At 47.9% G+C, this 17,640-nt stretch overlaps 1 protein-coding gene across 2 annotated transcripts in view; it reads left to right on the top strand.

Annotated features, from left to right (window-relative positions):
• The first annotated feature begins 13,507 nt into the window (after positions 1–13,507).
• TMEM132B (transmembrane protein 132B) overlaps positions 13,508–17,640 on the top strand; it is a 301,587-nt gene continuing 297,454 nt past the window's right edge. Inside the window, exon 1 of one of the 2 annotated variants that reach the window (XM_084820222.1) lies at positions 13,508–14,385. In XM_084820222.1, coding sequence (XP_084676348.1) covers positions 13,511–14,385 — 875 coding nt within the window. In that variant the 5' untranslated portion in view covers positions 13,508–13,510. The remainder of the gene's footprint in view (positions 14,386–17,640) is intronic. The other variant, XM_084820221.1, reaches the window with a different exon arrangement.

Genomic DNA, 17,640 nt, shown 5'->3' on the forward strand with positions numbered 1-17,640 from the left:
GAGATAGTGACCCTGGCAGCGAGAGAGCAGGGGATGGGGCCTTGCTGGACGCTCAGCGCAGACGCAGGGAGCTCCTTCAGATGGAGGGCACGGAGAGGAGGTGCTCTGCTCACTTGGCGCTCAAACAACGGTTGCATCCCAAGGACCCAAGGGTAAGAGGGAGGACCTCTCCCTAGCCCATAAGTTCAGAGTCTTCCCGCCCTCCTTCAAACGGGGACCAACTGCCTTACCTAGTGCTTAGGCTACTCTGCTAACTACCCCAGTGCAGTTCCTTGCTTAGTTGCTGGTGATTAGCATCTGAAAGAGTCATTAAGTTGTAAAAGGAATAAAGCCTTGGAAAGAATCCTCGTCATCTCTCATCTGTGTCTTGAGTTGGCTATTGGAGGGGACTGTAAGAGGCAGATAGGGCGCTCCTGACACCCATCTCCCTTTCTGTTCCTCCTGTTCTTTTTGAACAAGTTATATCCTTCAATTGCTGTATTCCAGTCATGACAGTCATCCCACCAAGTCTCAGTTATACCTATCAAGTCATAATTTCCCTCCTGTATTAAGAGTTCAAGTTCGTTCTGTTTGTTTCCCATTCTCTGGGCATTAGTATATAGACATCGAAGACCATGTGCTTCATAGTCTGGCTTTCTTCCTACATGTGTCTGAAGACTATTATTGGGCGCTATCAGAGCTGTTCTCTCCATTGCAGTGCATGAGCCTACATCCATTGTTACCCCCAACTTTACATCTCCCTTCCCCATAGGATTCAGTTTAAAGCCCTCCTGATGAAGTTCTTCATGCTGTGACCAAACACATTCTTCCTATCCTTTGTGAGGTGCATCCTTTGTGAGGTCTTCTGGGTAGTTTTCATCTTATTTGTTTGATTCATACCACACCTTTCTACCTCCCAAAATGGCACACAGGGTGGCTTACAGGCGCAATTAAAATAGATTAAAACCAAAAAACAATTCAGTACGATATAATAAAAACAAAACAATCGCAGAATTAAAAAAAAAATCCAACTCAACAGATCTGCTTACAGGCCAAAGTCGTTCTTGCATAAAGCAGTCTTTGCCTGCTGTGAGACGGACAGCGAAGAGGGTGGTTATGTAGCCTCCCTCGGGAGGGAGTTTCACAGCCTGGGAGCTGCCACGGAAAAGGCCCTCTCTCAGGTCACCATTAAATACATCCCTGGAGGTGGTGGTCTTGGAAGAAGGGCCTTTCCAGAAGGTCTGAAGACCCAGGCAGGCTTGTATGGGAGAAGACAGTTTTTTAGGAAGCCTGGTCCCAAGCCATATAGGGTGTTATAGGTCATAACCTGCAGTCTGAATTCTGCCCAGAAACAGACCGGCAGCCAGTGAAACTGTTGCAACAAAGGAGTCATGTGCTCCCAATTAACACAATATAAAATTGGAATAATCCATCTTTACCAAAACCCCCTAAAACAGAATAGACAGTGTAAAGTGTACACAGTAAACACAGTAAACAGCCAGTGTGGCGTAGTGGCAACAGTGTTGGACTGGGAGCTGCGAGATCTGGGTTCTAGTCCCCACTCAGCTGTGGAAGCTCACTGGGTGACTTTGGGCTAGTCACAGACTCTCAGCCCAACCTACCTCACAGGGTTGTTGTGGTGAGGATGAAATGGCGAGGAGGATTATGTACCCCACCTTGGGTTCTTTGCAAAAGGGAAAAAGGCTGGATATAAATGCAATAAATAAAAACAACAACAACAACAATATAATCCAGCAGTGCAGATATCAAAAAATGGTTCAGCCAGTTGTTGGTGTTGATGATGGGGGTTAAAAGCTTGGACATATGGTGCTTTTGACCGTGCAAGGTTTATACCAGCCTTCCCCAACCTGTGATATGTCGCATGACAACATCCGTCATCACCAGCCAGTATGGCGATTGAAGTTTTTCAGCTGCATTCCTAGGCCTGCTTACTCCTGTCTTGGAGTTTGGTGATGTGGCATCTTAGTGTGCATGAACCGGCTGGACAGTTTGAGCTGCGTGTGCTAAGATTTAAATGCTGCTGCAGAGCTGGATTCGAGAATGTCTAGCATTTACCAAACCCCTGCAAAATCTGGCTGTTGGTCTGACGAAAACCAACTGGGCTCTTGTTCCTTCTCCCCCAATGTGGGTTACAGAACTGGGGTGCATGTGGGCTACCCCCCTTGTAATAGGGAACAGTTGCTTGGAATCTCGTCCCAGTTCAGGGCGTTGGTCTTGGAGCACCAGAAACAGCAGCCATCGCCTGGCTACAATACCTGGAGATTGGAGGTTTCTCCTCTTGACCTCAGGAAGGCTCTCTGGTTTCATCTGTATGCTGCTGCTGTGATGTGTCGCGCAGGGGGAAAAGACGCTGGCAAAATATCTAAGGACGCGGGTGTGGCTTTCGTGCATTTTTCATTGCTGCACAAGCATTGCCAGAGATAAGCAGAACAAAACTCCAGTGGGGGGAAGAGGGAACTCACCATGCCAAGGGGAAGAGACATCTTGTTTTCAAACTGTGTGCCCTGGACTGTGGCAGATCCTTGAGGGGAGGGGGGAAACGACCCCACCGTTTTAGGTCTCCCGCTGATAACTTGCTGGTGGTGCTGTTGACCCCAGCACAGCACCAGTTGGTCAAGCCTGCTATTATTATTGTTGTTGTCATTTTTTGTTTTTATTTTGACCCAATGAAAGAAATACTAGTTGATTAACCCAATTAATTTTAATTGATCAGATCTGCATGCACTTGCATAAAGTAATAGTTTTGAAGGACCGTAGCTCAGTGGTAGGGCACCTGTGTGGCATGTGGAAGACCCAGGTTCAATCCCTGGCATCTCCAGTTAAAAAGGTAAGGTAGAAACAGATCAGAAAGGCATTCTGTGCCTGAGACTCTGAATAGCTGCTGCCAGTCGGAGTAGAAAATTCTATCTTAAGTGGACAATCGATGGACGGTGTTTCAATTTGGTCTGGATGGGGTTGCACTCCCTGTGAAGGAGTGGGTTTGTAGCTTAGGGGATGTCCTGGAGCCATCTTGTGGCCTCTGTGGCACAGAGTGCCTTCTACCAGCTTCAGTTGGTGGCCCTGCTATATGTCTATCTGGACAGGGATTACCTGGCTTCAGTCGCCTATACTCTGGTAACCTCCAAGTTAGATTACTGCAATGTGCTGTATGTGGGGCTGCCCTTGAAGACAGTTCAGAAGCTGCAGCTTGTGCAAAATGCGGTGGCCAGATTGGTAACAGGGACGAGAAGGTCTGAACATATGACATCAATTCTGGCCTGCTTGCACTGCTTGCCTGTGTGTTTTTATGTCTGACTCAAGGTGCTGGTTTTCACCTATAAAGCCTTACACAGTTCAGGGCTGCAATACTTGATGGAGTACCTCTCCTGGTATGAAACTACCTATATATTATGCTCATCATCTAAGGCCCTCCTCTATTTGCCTCCTCTGAAGGAGGCTCAGAAGGCGGCATCAAGGGAGAGGGCTTTCTTGGTGGTGGCACCCCTGTTCTGTAATGAACTCTCCAGCGAGGTGTTGTTATCTTTTTGGTACCAGATTAAGACCTTCCTCTACTCCCAGGCATTTGGCAGCGTATGATAGGTTTTTAATCAGGTTGTGGGATATTGTTTGGATATACATGTGTCTGCTCTGTTTATATATTTGTAGCTAACTATTTTTATATTATGAATAGCATTGTGTTTTTAAGCATTTGAATCTTTGTAAATCCAGAGAGCTTTGGCTATTGAGTGGTATATAAATGTAATAAATGGAATGAAATGAATAGTTGTCAGAACTGGATGGTCCTTCCCCTTTGCAATCAACACCATAATAGACACGGATTCAGGCTAATATGACTTTATTCTGCTAGAGCCTAGCCTCTCTACAAATGCAGATTCAAGGAAACTCTCCGACTGCCCCAGGCCCTAAACAACTAATCAACAATCTCTAAGCAGAGGAGATGAATCAGATGGAGAGAAAGTTGTTGGCAGTTTGGGTATGAACCCACTGGCCAAGCTGGCCTTGCAGTGAAGCCCCTCCCTTAGGGTGGCTTCTTCCTATGTTGGCTTCCAAGAGTGGCTATCTCGGTGGAATGTCTGAGCCCTGCCCCTAATTTTTCCCACTTAACTTTGCAATGCGCCATAGCATCTCTCAAGTCACTCCTCCTCCTCGGAAACTTGAATTCCCACAGTGGAGGGAGGGGGCTGGGACTCAGCCTGGGCCATCTGTTTGTCAAGGCTATTGGAGGAAACCCTCCCAGCATCTAGGAGCACTAGGGAGGGTCCCTCCCCCATGCTTTGATCTAGCAGTTCTAACTCTGATGCAGAATTGGAGCTGTCAGATACCTGAAAAGGCTGGGACTCATCCCTGACAATTGTCTGCCCTGGTGAAAGGCATGTTCCTAAAACATCTCCCCAGGTCTCAGTTTGGGAATGGCTGCCCACCTTCCTGGCTGATGTGGACACTCCGTGTTTCCTGCACCATGCTCAAAACTGCCCCTTTTCTGCTAGAGTTCATTTACAGCCCATGTTATGCCTTTTCTCCCCCTCCTTTGTTCTGTGGCTGCTCTTTGTTTGATTACTCTGAAAAGGAACCGGCTGACGGTTCTTTGTTTTTGCTCTGGATCTCTACGCAAATGCCGTTAGCATCAGCAGATGATTTAAAACCACTGCATCATGCTCCCATCACCCGATCAGCACCCCATTTTTCACCGCTTCTGCACTGAGATGCATATGGCAGTTCCGAATCTAGAAATGGAAAGGGAGGGTTTGGGGGAGGGGGGTGTTGTCTGTACTGGGATGACGGATGGAGTTTTGAGACATTCCTCCATCTTCGTAAAAACCGCTGCTAAATTCAGATATCACGTTTAGTTGCAGGCAGATTCTGGGACAAACCTCTCCCTGTCGCTTGGGTTTTATGGCACGCCGCATAAGCTCTCAGACAAAATGTGTGCATCGTTTGCTTTGACTTATAGTAGGCTGGGATCCTTCGCCTCGCACCTGGCTCTCCGAAGATGGCCCGAATTGCTCAAATGGAATTGAAATGGGGGAAAGGAGTATACGTTTTATATATGGTCTTGTAAATCAGGACTCGAGACAGGCAAAAATGCCTGGGTAATGGGAGGAAGTGAAGAGAATAAGCAGTATAACATCAGTGTGTATGTGTTTTTCACTGGGGCACGTGGAGTCTGGGCTGTTGGGGTTGCCAGCAAAGCAAGGTTCTTTCTTGAGGTGAGACATTGAGGAGACATTGACATGCCTGTTTCACCCTTTATCGGAAAGAATGGATCAACAGTAGGCTCAAGGCAGATAGAGGAAGGTGTTTCTTCATGCAATATGCAATTATCTTATGGGACTCATTGCCACAATAGGTGATGTTGGAATGCAGCTTAGCTTTAGAAATAGACAAATTCATAGAGAAGGGGTGTTGAACTCCAGACCCGGGGCCCAAACTGTGGCTCACCTGGCATCGCAAAATTCCATTCTCTCTGTCAGGAATGAATCTGAGCGTGTGGAGATGTCTGGCAGCTCAGATTCGGAACCAGAATGGGAGCAGCCAGAAGAGGGGCAGGCACCCTCCCTAGCGGGCCCAGACATGGTGAGACTTTCTTCCCAGGACCTCAACACACAGATGGCCCAGGCGGAACTGCTCCTCCATTCCTCCACTGTCAGAAGTCAAGTTTTGGAGGAGGAGGAGGAGGGGCATGACGTGAGGGATGCTAGGGTCCATTGCAGAGAGAAGCAGGAAAAGTTAGGGTCAGGGCTCAGACGCTCCACCAGGTTGGACGCTTGTGGAAGCCAATGTCAGAGGGAGCCAGTTATGGGCTTAAGTGACAGGAAGCCAGATTCCGGCTGAACATCAGGAGAAACTTCCTGACTGTTAGAGCAAAACGACAATGGAACCAATGACCTAGGGAGGTGGTGGGCTCTCCCACACTGGAGGCATTCAAGACGAGGCTGGACAGCCATCTGTCGGGGATGCTCTGACTTGGATTCCTGCATTGAGCAGGGTTTGGACTCGATGGTCTTGCAGGCCCCTTCCAACCCTACTATTCTATGACTCCATGATTCTGTGGGCCACCCTAAGGGAGGGGCATTCCTGCGAAGCAAGTCTGGCCCTGAAGTTCATGCCCACACTGCTGGCAACTCCTCTAACTTCCACGTCATCTCCTCTACTCATATTCATAGATGTGTGGATTAGCTGGTTCTGTGCAGTCTGAGAGTTTCCTAGAATCTGCATTTGTAAAGAAGCAAGTCATTTACTAATAAGGTAGTGTTAGTCTGAAGCTTTGTTTCCTGGAGTGTGTTGATTGTGAAGGGAGAGATGAAGGAACCTCTCTCTCTCTCTCTCTCTTAGCTGAAAGCTCTAACTGCCAATAAGTAAGCCTGAAGAGAGGCGTTTGAACCTTTCAGAATGGGGAAAAAACTGTGCAAATGGTGGGAAACCACCAAACTGTCTGTGGTTGGGGAAAATGGGGTCGGACCTGGATAAAGGTGTGTGGCCATCTGGGGAACTTTGGAGGGCCAGATTTGGCCCACTAGCCTGAGGTTCAACACCCCTGCTTTAAGTGGCCTGCAATGATTATAAATGGGTGAATGAATCTGTGGTTGGCCATGGCTGGATAAATAATGCTGGAGTTGGATGGATCTTTTGGCTGATCCAGCAAGGCAGATCTCATATTCTTTCATCAGCCAAAGGTGACAAGGGGGTTCTCTCAATAGTGATGTCTGCCCACCCCTCAGCTAGAACATGATCGAAAGCAGGGGGAAGTGACTTGGTATCCTCCGCATGTAGGACTACAACTCCCATAAGCCCAAGCCAGCATGAGCAATCATCAAGGATGATGGGAGTTATTGTCCCGTGCCTCTGGAGTCCATGAGGTTGCCTACTCCTGATCCAAAATTTAGGCTGATGTAAACTCCTTGCTAGCATAATAGTGAATCTTCCCGAAGCTTTGCAATCTTTCATCAGTTCATTGGCCCAGGATTGCCTTTCTTATATTGCACTGAGATTGAGTTTCTCTGATTCTGGAATGGCTGACAAAACACTTCCTGGCTTCTTTCCTCTCATTCTCTTTCTCTCTCCTCACTCTGAGCTTTCCCAGGAACCAGGTCCAGCTTGAACTGGTGAAATCTGCAATTTCAGATCCTGCTGCCCTGTGACAGGCCTTGTCAAGGGCCTCTATAAATAGCAACCTGGTAATGGAGCTGCTAAAACAGCCCTTGATATCTGGAATGGGAGCTTTGGAGCAGCCAGGACACGCTCAGGCTACTTTTTGAGATGCCTGTACATAAATAAGATGCATCATTGCACACCAGTTGCTGGAGAACATGACTGGGAGCATGCTACTGCACTTGTGTTCTATGTATGAGTTTCCTGTGGGCAGCTGCTTGGCCCCTGTGTGAACAGGATGCTGGACTAGATGGACCTTGGTATGATCCAGCAGGGCTCTTCTTCTGTCCTTACATTCTTAGCCAGCCAGCAAGGAGTTCACTAAGAAGCTCCATGAATAGGTGAAGGTCCAAGCAGGAAGTGAAACAAAATCTCGTAGTGTGGGGTGCTGCTCTTCAGGATTTCCATTCCCCCCCTCCCAAGAGTGAGCCCACATTCCATGGCTCATGAGCATGCTCAGTCCTCATTGGACTGTTTTTGGGCTCCTCTATAGTACTTTAAGAACCTAAGAAGAGCGATGCTGGATCATACCAAAGGTCCATCTCATCCAGCATTTTGCTCATACAATGGCCAACCAACTGCCTATGGGAAACCCACAAGCAGGACAGGGGTGCAACAACACCCTCCTGCCCATGTTCCCCAGCAACTAGTGTACACAGGCTCACTGCCTTTAGTACTGGAGGTAGCACATAGCCATCAGGATTAGTAGCCTGTGTACTACATGAAGAGATATGAAGAGATCTATGAAGATATATAGAAGATATCTATGAAGAGATCTATGAAGATACATAGAAGAGATCTATGAAGAGATAGCCTTCTCTTCCATGAATTTACAGTTAATTTTATTGCTTTTTAGCCCATCAGGCCATCCGCACACAAAAAGAAATAGAATTCTCATATCAACCAAAAAGGAAACCGAAGTACAAATTGTTAATAAAATAACTAACAAGAGCTAGTTAAAAACATTTTAAAATCCTAAAACAATATTTGCCAGAATGTTATTACCGTGTTTACAGATTTAGTTTTTTTATAACACTCAATGACTTTCGCCTCTCCAGGGCTCGACTGACATACTTAGCAGTCCTATATGATGTATAATGATCTGTTCCAGCTAATAATAATCAAGTTATGTTTGCACTGGAAGTATCAAAGATAGCCTTCTCCTCCAGGAATTTGTCCAACCTGCTTTTAAACTCATCCCAGTTGGTGGCCATCACTACATCTTGTGGAAGTGAATTCTGTAGTTTAACTCTGCGCTGTGTGAAGAAGCTCTTCCTCTTATCTGTCCTTAATCTTCCACCAATCAGCTTCATGGGGTGACCCCATTGGGTTCTAGTATTATGAGAGAGGGAGAAAAATGTCTCCCTATCCAATTTCTTCACACCAGGCATAGTTTTGTACACCTGTATCGTGTCCCCCCTTACTCACCTCTTTTCTAGCTAAACAATCTGAGAAGATGTAACCTTTCCTCACAGGGGAGTTGCTCCAGTCCTTTGCTTAGATTTAAAGATTTTTTTCTTGCACTTGTGTAAACTTCAGGGTTCCCCCAAGCCTGCCAATAGCTCCCTATTGTGCATTGGGTACACTGGAGATAGAGGGAATGACTTATCACAGCCTTCTACAACCTGGGAGGCCAGGATCTCTTCTCGATCATCTCAGAGTGCAGGACACGGAATAATGGACTCAAGTTACAGGAAGCCAGATCCCGGCTGAACATCAGGAGAAACTTCCTGTCTTTTAGAGCAATATGACAATGGGACCAATTCCCTAGGGAGGTGGTGGGCTCTCCCACACGAGGCATTCAAGATGAAGCTGGACAGCCATCTGTCAGGGATGCTCTGACTTAGATTCCTGCATTGAGCAGGGGGTTGGACTCAATGGTCTTATAGGCCCCTTCCAACCCTACTATTCTATGATTCTATGAACCTGGTGCCCTCCAGATGTTTTGGACCACAAGTCCCAACATTTCTGACCATTGGCCAGGGTGCTTGGGGCTGATGGGAGCTGAAGTCCAAAAATATCTAGAGGGCACCCATTTGAGGAAGGCTGATTTAGATTCAAAAGTTCTGTGAATTACATTTTTTTTAAAGTAAAATGTCTCTTGATACTCCTCTCATTAGTTCGCTCCGGGGGTTCTGTTGCCGCTTCCAAGAAAACCATGTCTTGTTCAAAAGTGTAGGAATGGACATATGGAGGGTGTTTTGTGTAGGTTTGATTGAAATGCAGAAAAGGGCTTAAGTAAGATGTAGGTAATGTCAAGCAATTGAGAATAAATGGGCTGGATTTTATATATAAAAGAGAAAGGAAGAGATCGGAGCCAAATCAAAATGACAGATCTAGTGAGCAATTTGGCAGGGAAAGCTGAGGAACATCAGTTTAAGAAAATAAAAGTAAAGTCTTCTGGAATGCAGCCGGAATATTATTTTGGCTTTTCTCTCTGCTAAGTCGTTGCAGGCACGAGCTGAGTCATCCTTGCTTGTAACAGGTGCCATCGGAGTCTTAATTGTTTCAGAGGATAGAGCATTATGCATCTGCTCTCCCCAATAACGATGAGTATTAAATTGGCACTTTGAGATTCAGAGGCAGACAATACTAAGTTTGGCCTTAATCTGTCGGCATGCCTCTGTTATTGCTCTGCAATATGGGACTGCTTTTTTAAAAAAAAATATTATATTTTAAATCAGCTGGCTTCTGAGCATTTCTGGTTCAAATCCCCAAAGATTAGCATTGATTGGAGTTTGGTCATCAGATGAGGGACTGTTGACTCCAGTGGAGGGGCTTTCTTTGTTTGCTTGTTTGTTTCCATGGCACTGGATCCCTACCTGTGCTCAGCAGAGTTCCAGTTGTGCTGGAAGGAGGGGGCAGTGATCCCTAGGGATGTTGCGGGTGCCCAACTGGGTCTGGGAATCCGTCAGACCCCCCCCCACCTGCGACCCCCAGACTGCGCCCACCAAGACACTGTCCTTGCTTGACTCCCACTCGTGCCCTCCCGGACTCACCGCGATCGGTCCGGTGAGCGTCTGCCATTTTCCCGCCTTGGTTGTCTGTATAAAAAGGAAGTTTTTAAAATGCGCATATTTAAATATGTGCAGTTTGGGGCCAAGAAAGCTTAATTTGCGCAATATTAGAGGTATCATGCCTTTAAAGGTATATTTAATTATTTAATATTTAAATATGCACATTTTTTAAAACGTCCTTTTTGCGCAGACAACAAAGGAGGGAAAATGGCGCGCACTCACTGGATGGGATTGCGGTGAGTCTGGGAAACTTGCTGAGCCTGTGGGCGGCCCAAGCATGGGTCCGGGGGCAGGGAGTGGGGGCAGTGCTTCCGTGGGCAGCCGGACAACCTGAGCTGGGGTGGGTTCTCACATCCTCCCCACTGTGTATCCCCTTAAAAGTGGCTCTGCAGGCTTGGGTGGGAACCAGAACAGGGTGGGAGGTGGCATTTGGGGCTGCAGCAGGAAAGGGGAAGGGGTGAAAATCACTATTCTGCCCCCTTAATCCAGGGGGAAGCCTCCGTGAATCCTACTTCAATCCTTAAAAAATATGTTGCCCTTCTGTTCACAGAGGAACGAGACCAGCAGTGTAGTGGCGAATTCTGAAGTGCGGACAGTCCCTATAGCCAGGCCCCCAGTGAGAGCCTGTATGGTTATGGGGTGTGAACCTGTCAGTTTCCAGGTGTCAATCAGATTCTTTTGGATATCAAGATGAAACAAGCCACTGGTACAAAAGAAGACAGTTTATTGATAGGGATTCTTGATATATAAAGAAAATTCACCCCTCCCTTCAGATGACAAAGCAGGCACCCTTGTCACAGTCAGGAATGTGCGAACCCACCCCGTCCGGGTTCTCCGGGCGCCCACCCAGCCCCTGCCCCCGCTCGCCGGTCCCCGGACCATCCTCGAGCCCCTCCCCCACTCTGTGAGCAGCCTGCACTCACCTTGGCAGCCTCGTCAAGCTCCGCGGTCGCCCTTTTTTGAAAAATAAAACGCGACCGCAAACGTGCACTTTTTTGCATATGCAAATATGTGCATTTGCAGAAATGCACATTTTTGCACATATACAAATATGCACATTTTTGTGATAGCCAATTTATTCTTCACATAATGGTGATGGCGGAGCTCGACGAGGTTGCTGGGGTGAGTGTGGGCTGCTTGCCGAGTGCAGGCAGGGGGTGAGTGGGGCTCGGGGGTGTGTGGGCAGGGGGGTTCTGCTGGATTCCTGGATGGAACCAGGCACCCACGCCATCCCTAGTCCTAAGCTGATATGTCTGACTGAGTCCCCAAGACAGATGGGGAAGCCATTCCTGGGCCAAAGGTTCTCCAAGCTGGTAAACATGCATTTCACCTTGAAGCGAGACCGAAGGGCGGGCCAGCAAGCTGGATCTTACAAGCTTCTCAGTTAGATGCCTCCTTCTAACCCATGAGCAACACCTCTCCTCCTCCACTCTCACACCAACAGGGTAACACACACGAACGCGGGGGTGGATCTCTTACCCCAAAGGTTCTTGAAACATCTAGCTTGGGAATCTAATTGCCTTTCGGGTGGGGGAGTCTCCCAACCTTTCTGGAAGAATCAAGGTAATTCACCCTTATCTCTTCCTTCAGGATGACGTATTTGCACTGGCACTAACAGCTTCAAGCCAGGCTGTGAATTGCTAGCCTGTATTAAAAGGGCAGCTTTCCGATTCCGAACCATAAAACTGCTGGTTAAGTTAAAAGACACAGGTCCCTATGCATTTAGGAACTCTGTGAAGTCCACATGTTTGGCTCACCAACCAACCCACTACAGAGCCCCCAAATTCAGGCACCATATCCAGTGGAGGCTGGTGGTTCCGATGTCAGTGGGGCAATGAATCTGTTCTGGGTTTCAGCCAGAACCAGTTAGAAGTCTAAATGAGCTACTCAAGGTGCTGAACCTTTTGGGGCATAGGGTTTAGCACCTCAGACTAGTTCTGACTGAAACCCAGAGCGGATTCACATGTCCAGCAATTTGTGAGCAGTTTTGGCAGACATGTGCTTGTGATCATGCTTGGGTCTTGAACAGGGCATGCACACCTGTTCTGTAAGCAAAAATGAAATTTTAATACATCGCCACAATACATATTCTATAGAAGTGATATAAAAACAAATAACGTGAATAGAACCTGCAGCCCACAGACTATGGAACAGCCAGTGAAAACAAGTGGTTCTTCAGAGACTGCAAAGAATGGGCCTGACAAACCCCTAAGAGAAGCTGATTCTAGAGGTGCGGGGCCACCATTGAAAAGGCCCTCTCCCCAGTTCACGCCAAGTAAGTAGGAATAATGGGTGGGAGGGGAAATATTGCCACCCAGGTATCATTCTGCACCACAACATTGAATGTGGTGCAGAATGGCAGCAGGGATCTGGTCCCCAAGAAGATCTGGTGAGAATGGGGATCATGGGTGAATGGTTTGGAGATGGAGGTCTGGCTGGAGAAGCTGGGGCTGGGAAAACCAATGGGCAACTTTTCACCCAGCAGGGATGAGCAGTGCTTGGGAGCTCAAGAGGAGGCCAAGAGCCGATGCTGGAGAAGGACCATGCAGAAACAGGGAAACAGGAGAGGCGAGGGAGGCCTAGAAGGGGGTTCAAGAAGTGGAGCAGGATAGATGGACAGCAGTGAAGGCAAAATGATGGCATGATCCAAGGAGCAACATGCTGAGGTGTCCGTTCCTTTATGCCATGCAGTACTGTATAAACTTCTGCCATGGTCTTTCCCAACCTGGTGCTCTCCAGCTGTGTTGGACGTTGACTCCCAGAAAACACTTGCCAACATGGCCAGTGCTCAGAAATGCTGGGAGTTGTAGTCCCAAAGGTCTGGACGTCACCAGGTTCAGGGAAGGCTGTTCAATCATGCTCCCACCTAGTCCCATGTTTCCTCTAAACCTTTGAAGCCCCAAACATTCAAACCTTTCCCTTCCAGGGAAGGTGCTCCAACCTGCCAATTCTTCAGGTTGCCTTTCTTCTGTGCTTGTGTCAAATTCTTCCTCTTTTCGGCCATAGCGTTTAGGCCCCCTCACTCACATTGCACTGTTGGCCTTTCACTGCTCAGATTGGCTGCTGATGGTGAGGAGGTGGGGAAATACAAGTGTGTGTGTGTGCGCGCGCGCGCGCGTGATTTGACATGGGGCCATTATTTTCAGCTCTAGGCCTTTCTTGAGTAGGAAGTGATTATCTGCCCTATAGAGCAACCTCTCCTGTGTTGTATATATGCTCTGCAACATTTGGCGCATAATTGATTTGAATGGGCCTCAGTGGGAGTTAAGAAAAAGCACTCGTAGTTAAATTTCACCTGTCTGTTGCTTGCAGTGGTGGAATGCCGTGGAGGAGTCGTAGACAGCATGCAACGATTTGCAAACTTGCCAGTATACCTCCCTGCGAGTTACCGCATCTCCGGTGCTGACATCTCCTTCTTCCTAAAAGAAACCAACCAGGATATCATGAGGAATGCGAGCTTGCAATCCCGAACGGAGCCTTTCCTTGTCTATAGAGCCACCAGCTGGCCTGCGTTGAATGCTACTTATGGCCCATTTACCGTGGAGCAAACAGTACCTCCACGCCTTCTGTTGACATCTGCGCTGTTCAGTTTTGCTGACCAGTTCACTTTTAATTGGAAGTTACAATCACACGTCATTGACAGCTCCATCTATTCCAACAGGCCAAAGGTGCAAGCTTTGTTCTACCTTGCCGGCAAAGATTGGGAAGACGATGACCCCGCCGAGATCTTGCCCTGTGTCCGGATGATGGCCTTCCAGGAGGAGAGAGTAGCTGTCAGCAGTTGTCGGTTGAAAGGCCATCTGGGGTTATGCGTGCTGGAGGTGGAGTTTTCACCAAGCTGGTTCAATGCTGCCTTGGCTTCTCCGTTGCCACCGTCGGATCCAGAGGATCAACAGAGGGCGGACTCTTTGGAAGGCATCACCGTGGAACTTTTCTATTGGGTGTATGCAGCGGAAGGGGAGTGTTCCTCTGAGGACCAAAACCTGGAAAGTTTCCTTCACGCAGAAAGCCAAGAGGAGGCGCAGATGCCTTTGGTGTCGATGGAGAGGATTGGGAGTGTTATTCTTTACCCAACTCAAGACAAGCTCAAGAAGTCCTTGCTGAATCTGGACGGGAACCTTGTGATCTGCTTACCACTCAGCCCAGTTAAGGAAGGGGACCTTGTCATGTTTCTCGTGTCTCTCACCAGTGGCTCCCTAGCAGATCAGTTTACACTCAGGTAGGTGTCGCTGTTGTTCTGCGTCTGTTTTTTGTTTTTGCAAAAAGAAGAAGAAGATATAAGCTGTCATAAACCAGCAGACCAGAAACCTGCTTGGTTCATTGTTTGAGTCATCGAAAGCTGTAGCAGTGGTCAGAAAGTAGACTGTGCTCCATTGGTCCCAGGTGTGTAAGTAAAGCTCTTGAGCTCTGATCCATTTTTCCAGCAAATCCCAGATGTATTGTGTGCAGGGCCAATAAGAGTGTGCTCCTGCTCTAGGTTTTCAGCACGTGATGCTCCTTCCCAGCTTACGCAGAGCTAAATGTTTCTCTCTCACTCACTGGTTGTGTATGGAGATTTGCACGCACATTAGGGATGTCAGAGAATTCCGCCACGGACTACAGTGAGAATTCCGTGGTGGAATTCCGCCACGGACTACTACCCCCTGGAATCCGTGGCGGAATGGCCTCCCCCCCGCCACCCTGCGGAATCCCCCTGGGACGGAGTGTACCTGGCGGCAGACGCGGCGGCTCCAGCAGAGGCAGCGGCGGCTCTGGTGGCGGCAGCTCCGGCTGGTCCCCTGACCGCTGCTGGGCTGCAGCAGCTGCAAATGGCAGCCATCATAGCGGCTGCCATTTGCGTCCTTGCAGTAAGCTGTGATAGGCTACGTTAAGTATTTATGTATCCTATCACAGTAAAAGTCAGGGGTGCAAATGGTGGCCGCTACGCCATTTGCACCCCTGCTCTTTGCCGTGATAGGCTATGTAAGTATTTACGTAGCCTGTCACGGCAAAAGGCAGGCATGCAAATGGCGTAGCGGCCGCCATTTGTGTGGCTGCCTTTTGCCGTGATAGGCTACGTAAATACTTACGTAGCCTATCACGGCTTACTGCAAGGATGCAAATGGTGGCCGCTACGACGGCCGCTATTTGCGGCTGCAGCAGCCCAGCAGTGGCCAGAACTCCGGCTGCAGCCGGCCCTGGCTGGAGGCTCTGCAGAGCCGCTGTGGAGCAGAGCCAGCCAGGGAAGATTCCAGGGGGAGGGACGGAGTTCCTCCCCCCCACCGCGGATGCACCGGAGCGGAGCCAGGTAGGGGTTTCGTACATCCCTAATGCATATGTATGCCAGCTATTGGGTTCCATCACAGTCAGGCATAACCAAGAAATGGGACCTAAGGTGGGACCATGCAGTTGAGGGGGGGGCAATGCAATTGAGGGGGTGGGGCTACACAATTGAGGGGTGAGGCTATGCAGGCAGGGACTAGCTCAGTTCACAGTGGCTCCTGTTGAGTCATAAGGGATGAAGTAAAGGGGATGAAAATCTGCCCCAGATGTTGGGGACACGAGGGGCAGGTTTAGCTTCCACCTTAAGGGTACACCCCGGCCTTCTTCAACCTGGTACCCTCCAAGTATGTTGGACTACAAGACCCATAATCTCCAATCAGCACAGCACATCAGCTGGGGATGGTGGGAGTTGTGCAACACATCTGGAGGGTGCTAGACTGGAGTAGGCTGGTGTGAACCCTTTTACTTTCTCCCACATAACTCCAATCAAATTGTGTTGATTTCTGTCCGCATGCATGTCATAAAAGAAAATGCTGTTTTGTTATATCAAAACAAGCAAAGTAAAACTGAACAGGATATAGTCACTCAAATAACAGAAAGACAGAGTTTCTCAAAATGGTGTATATATAAATAAAATGTATTTGTGTGTGTGGTGTATGTTACATTTAATGAAGCCGCCTGTTCGCAGAATGATGCAGCATCCTTTAATATCCGTAGCCTTGCTTCATGGGGAACAGCAAAGAACTGCATGGTATCCCTCCCAGTAACCTCGATGTTAATGTCTGCCTTTAGAAGGCCTTTATAATTTTGCAGTAGAAAGACTGTGATGCATGTGGGTGGCTCTGCCGTCAGCCTCAGGGATCCAGTGGAAAAGGCTCAAACCCTCACCTTTATCCAGCCTTCTCCTGCCAAAATCATTCACTTCTCTCATCACTCTGATACCTCCCCCCACAATTTGCAAAAGTTAAAACAAACTGTCAGGTATGAGAGCTAACCCCACCCCACCAAACCACAGGGACATTCATCAGATGGATCAAGACTTCATTTGGCAGGTACAAGAGCAGGTGTTACCAAATTGGGGGAAAAATGGTAAAAGGTGGACGTAAATGGCAACGAAATGTTAAAAAGTGCAGTCTGTGACAATTCAACGAGAGTGTGAATGTATGCAAAATAAGCTAAGTGGCCTTTCAGATCTACCGTGATTGATGATAACGTAATTGCCCTGGCATAGCTAAGTAAATTATCCCTGGCAGTGGGGACAGGGTACCACTGTCCCTATTCAGGCCCACATTACTAGGGTCGGACTTTTGTTAGTTCTAATCTGGCTGTTTCACACTAGAGTCTCCCCTTGAAATTCTTCTTTTGGAGAAGGGCAACGTTCAGGTCAGCAACAGAGTATACCTGGGGTATTGAAATGTTCTCCTCCCGTGTTCCGCCTGCTGCCTTTTCTGATGTCAGATTTGTGTCTATTTGTTCTTTTGCATAGGACAGGGGTTCAAAAATATTCCCCTACATCTGCAGGAAGAAATTGCGGTGGGTTTTCCTTGCTAGCGCTAACACATCAGAGATCTGAGATGAGAGAGGGATTCCTTTGGTACCACTAGCAAAAGAACCCAGGCTTTCCACAGGAATGCTAGCAAGGGAAACCCGTGTGTGCGTGCGTGTGCGTGTGTGTTGTATGCATTAAGGATGTACATAGTCTGTTAAATCCATTCCATCTGTGTTTTGTAGATTGTCAGGCATGTTTCATTCCGTCATCTGTTCATCGACAGAATCAGATCTTTTAAAACTAGAATTTCATTCTACACGCACTAACGTGCATTAGTGCTAATTTGCATTAGAGGCACTTGAGTGTTTGCACAAGTGTGCATTAGTGCATCATAGGGATGCTAGAGAAATTTGAAATGGACTAAAATGAGCTTGGTTTTCTAAGAATCCAACCTGTTGAAACTGCTGCGGGGCGCCTCCCCCCCCCGAGGCTGCGCGGAGTCTTTTTTTTTACTTTCCTGAAATTTACGCAATTTTTTTTGGTTGGAAAATATGCAAGTTTCTGCTGAGACTGGTAAATATATGCAGGGGAGCGTATGTACTATGTAGTAAATGTTATGTACTAGCATAAATAACGTAAATGGTTGCGAACCCTCTTATGAAATGATTTGCTTATTTTTCTGCATAATGGGGGAAAGGAATTGAATCTGTCTGTGAAAGCACA

The sequence above is a fragment of the Heloderma suspectum genome, chromosome 13, assembly GCF_057233095.1.
Source record: "Heloderma suspectum isolate Gila_16-S chromosome 13, 16-S_ref, whole genome shotgun sequence".
Lineage (NCBI taxonomy): Eukaryota > Metazoa > Chordata > Lepidosauria > Squamata > Helodermatidae > Heloderma > Heloderma suspectum.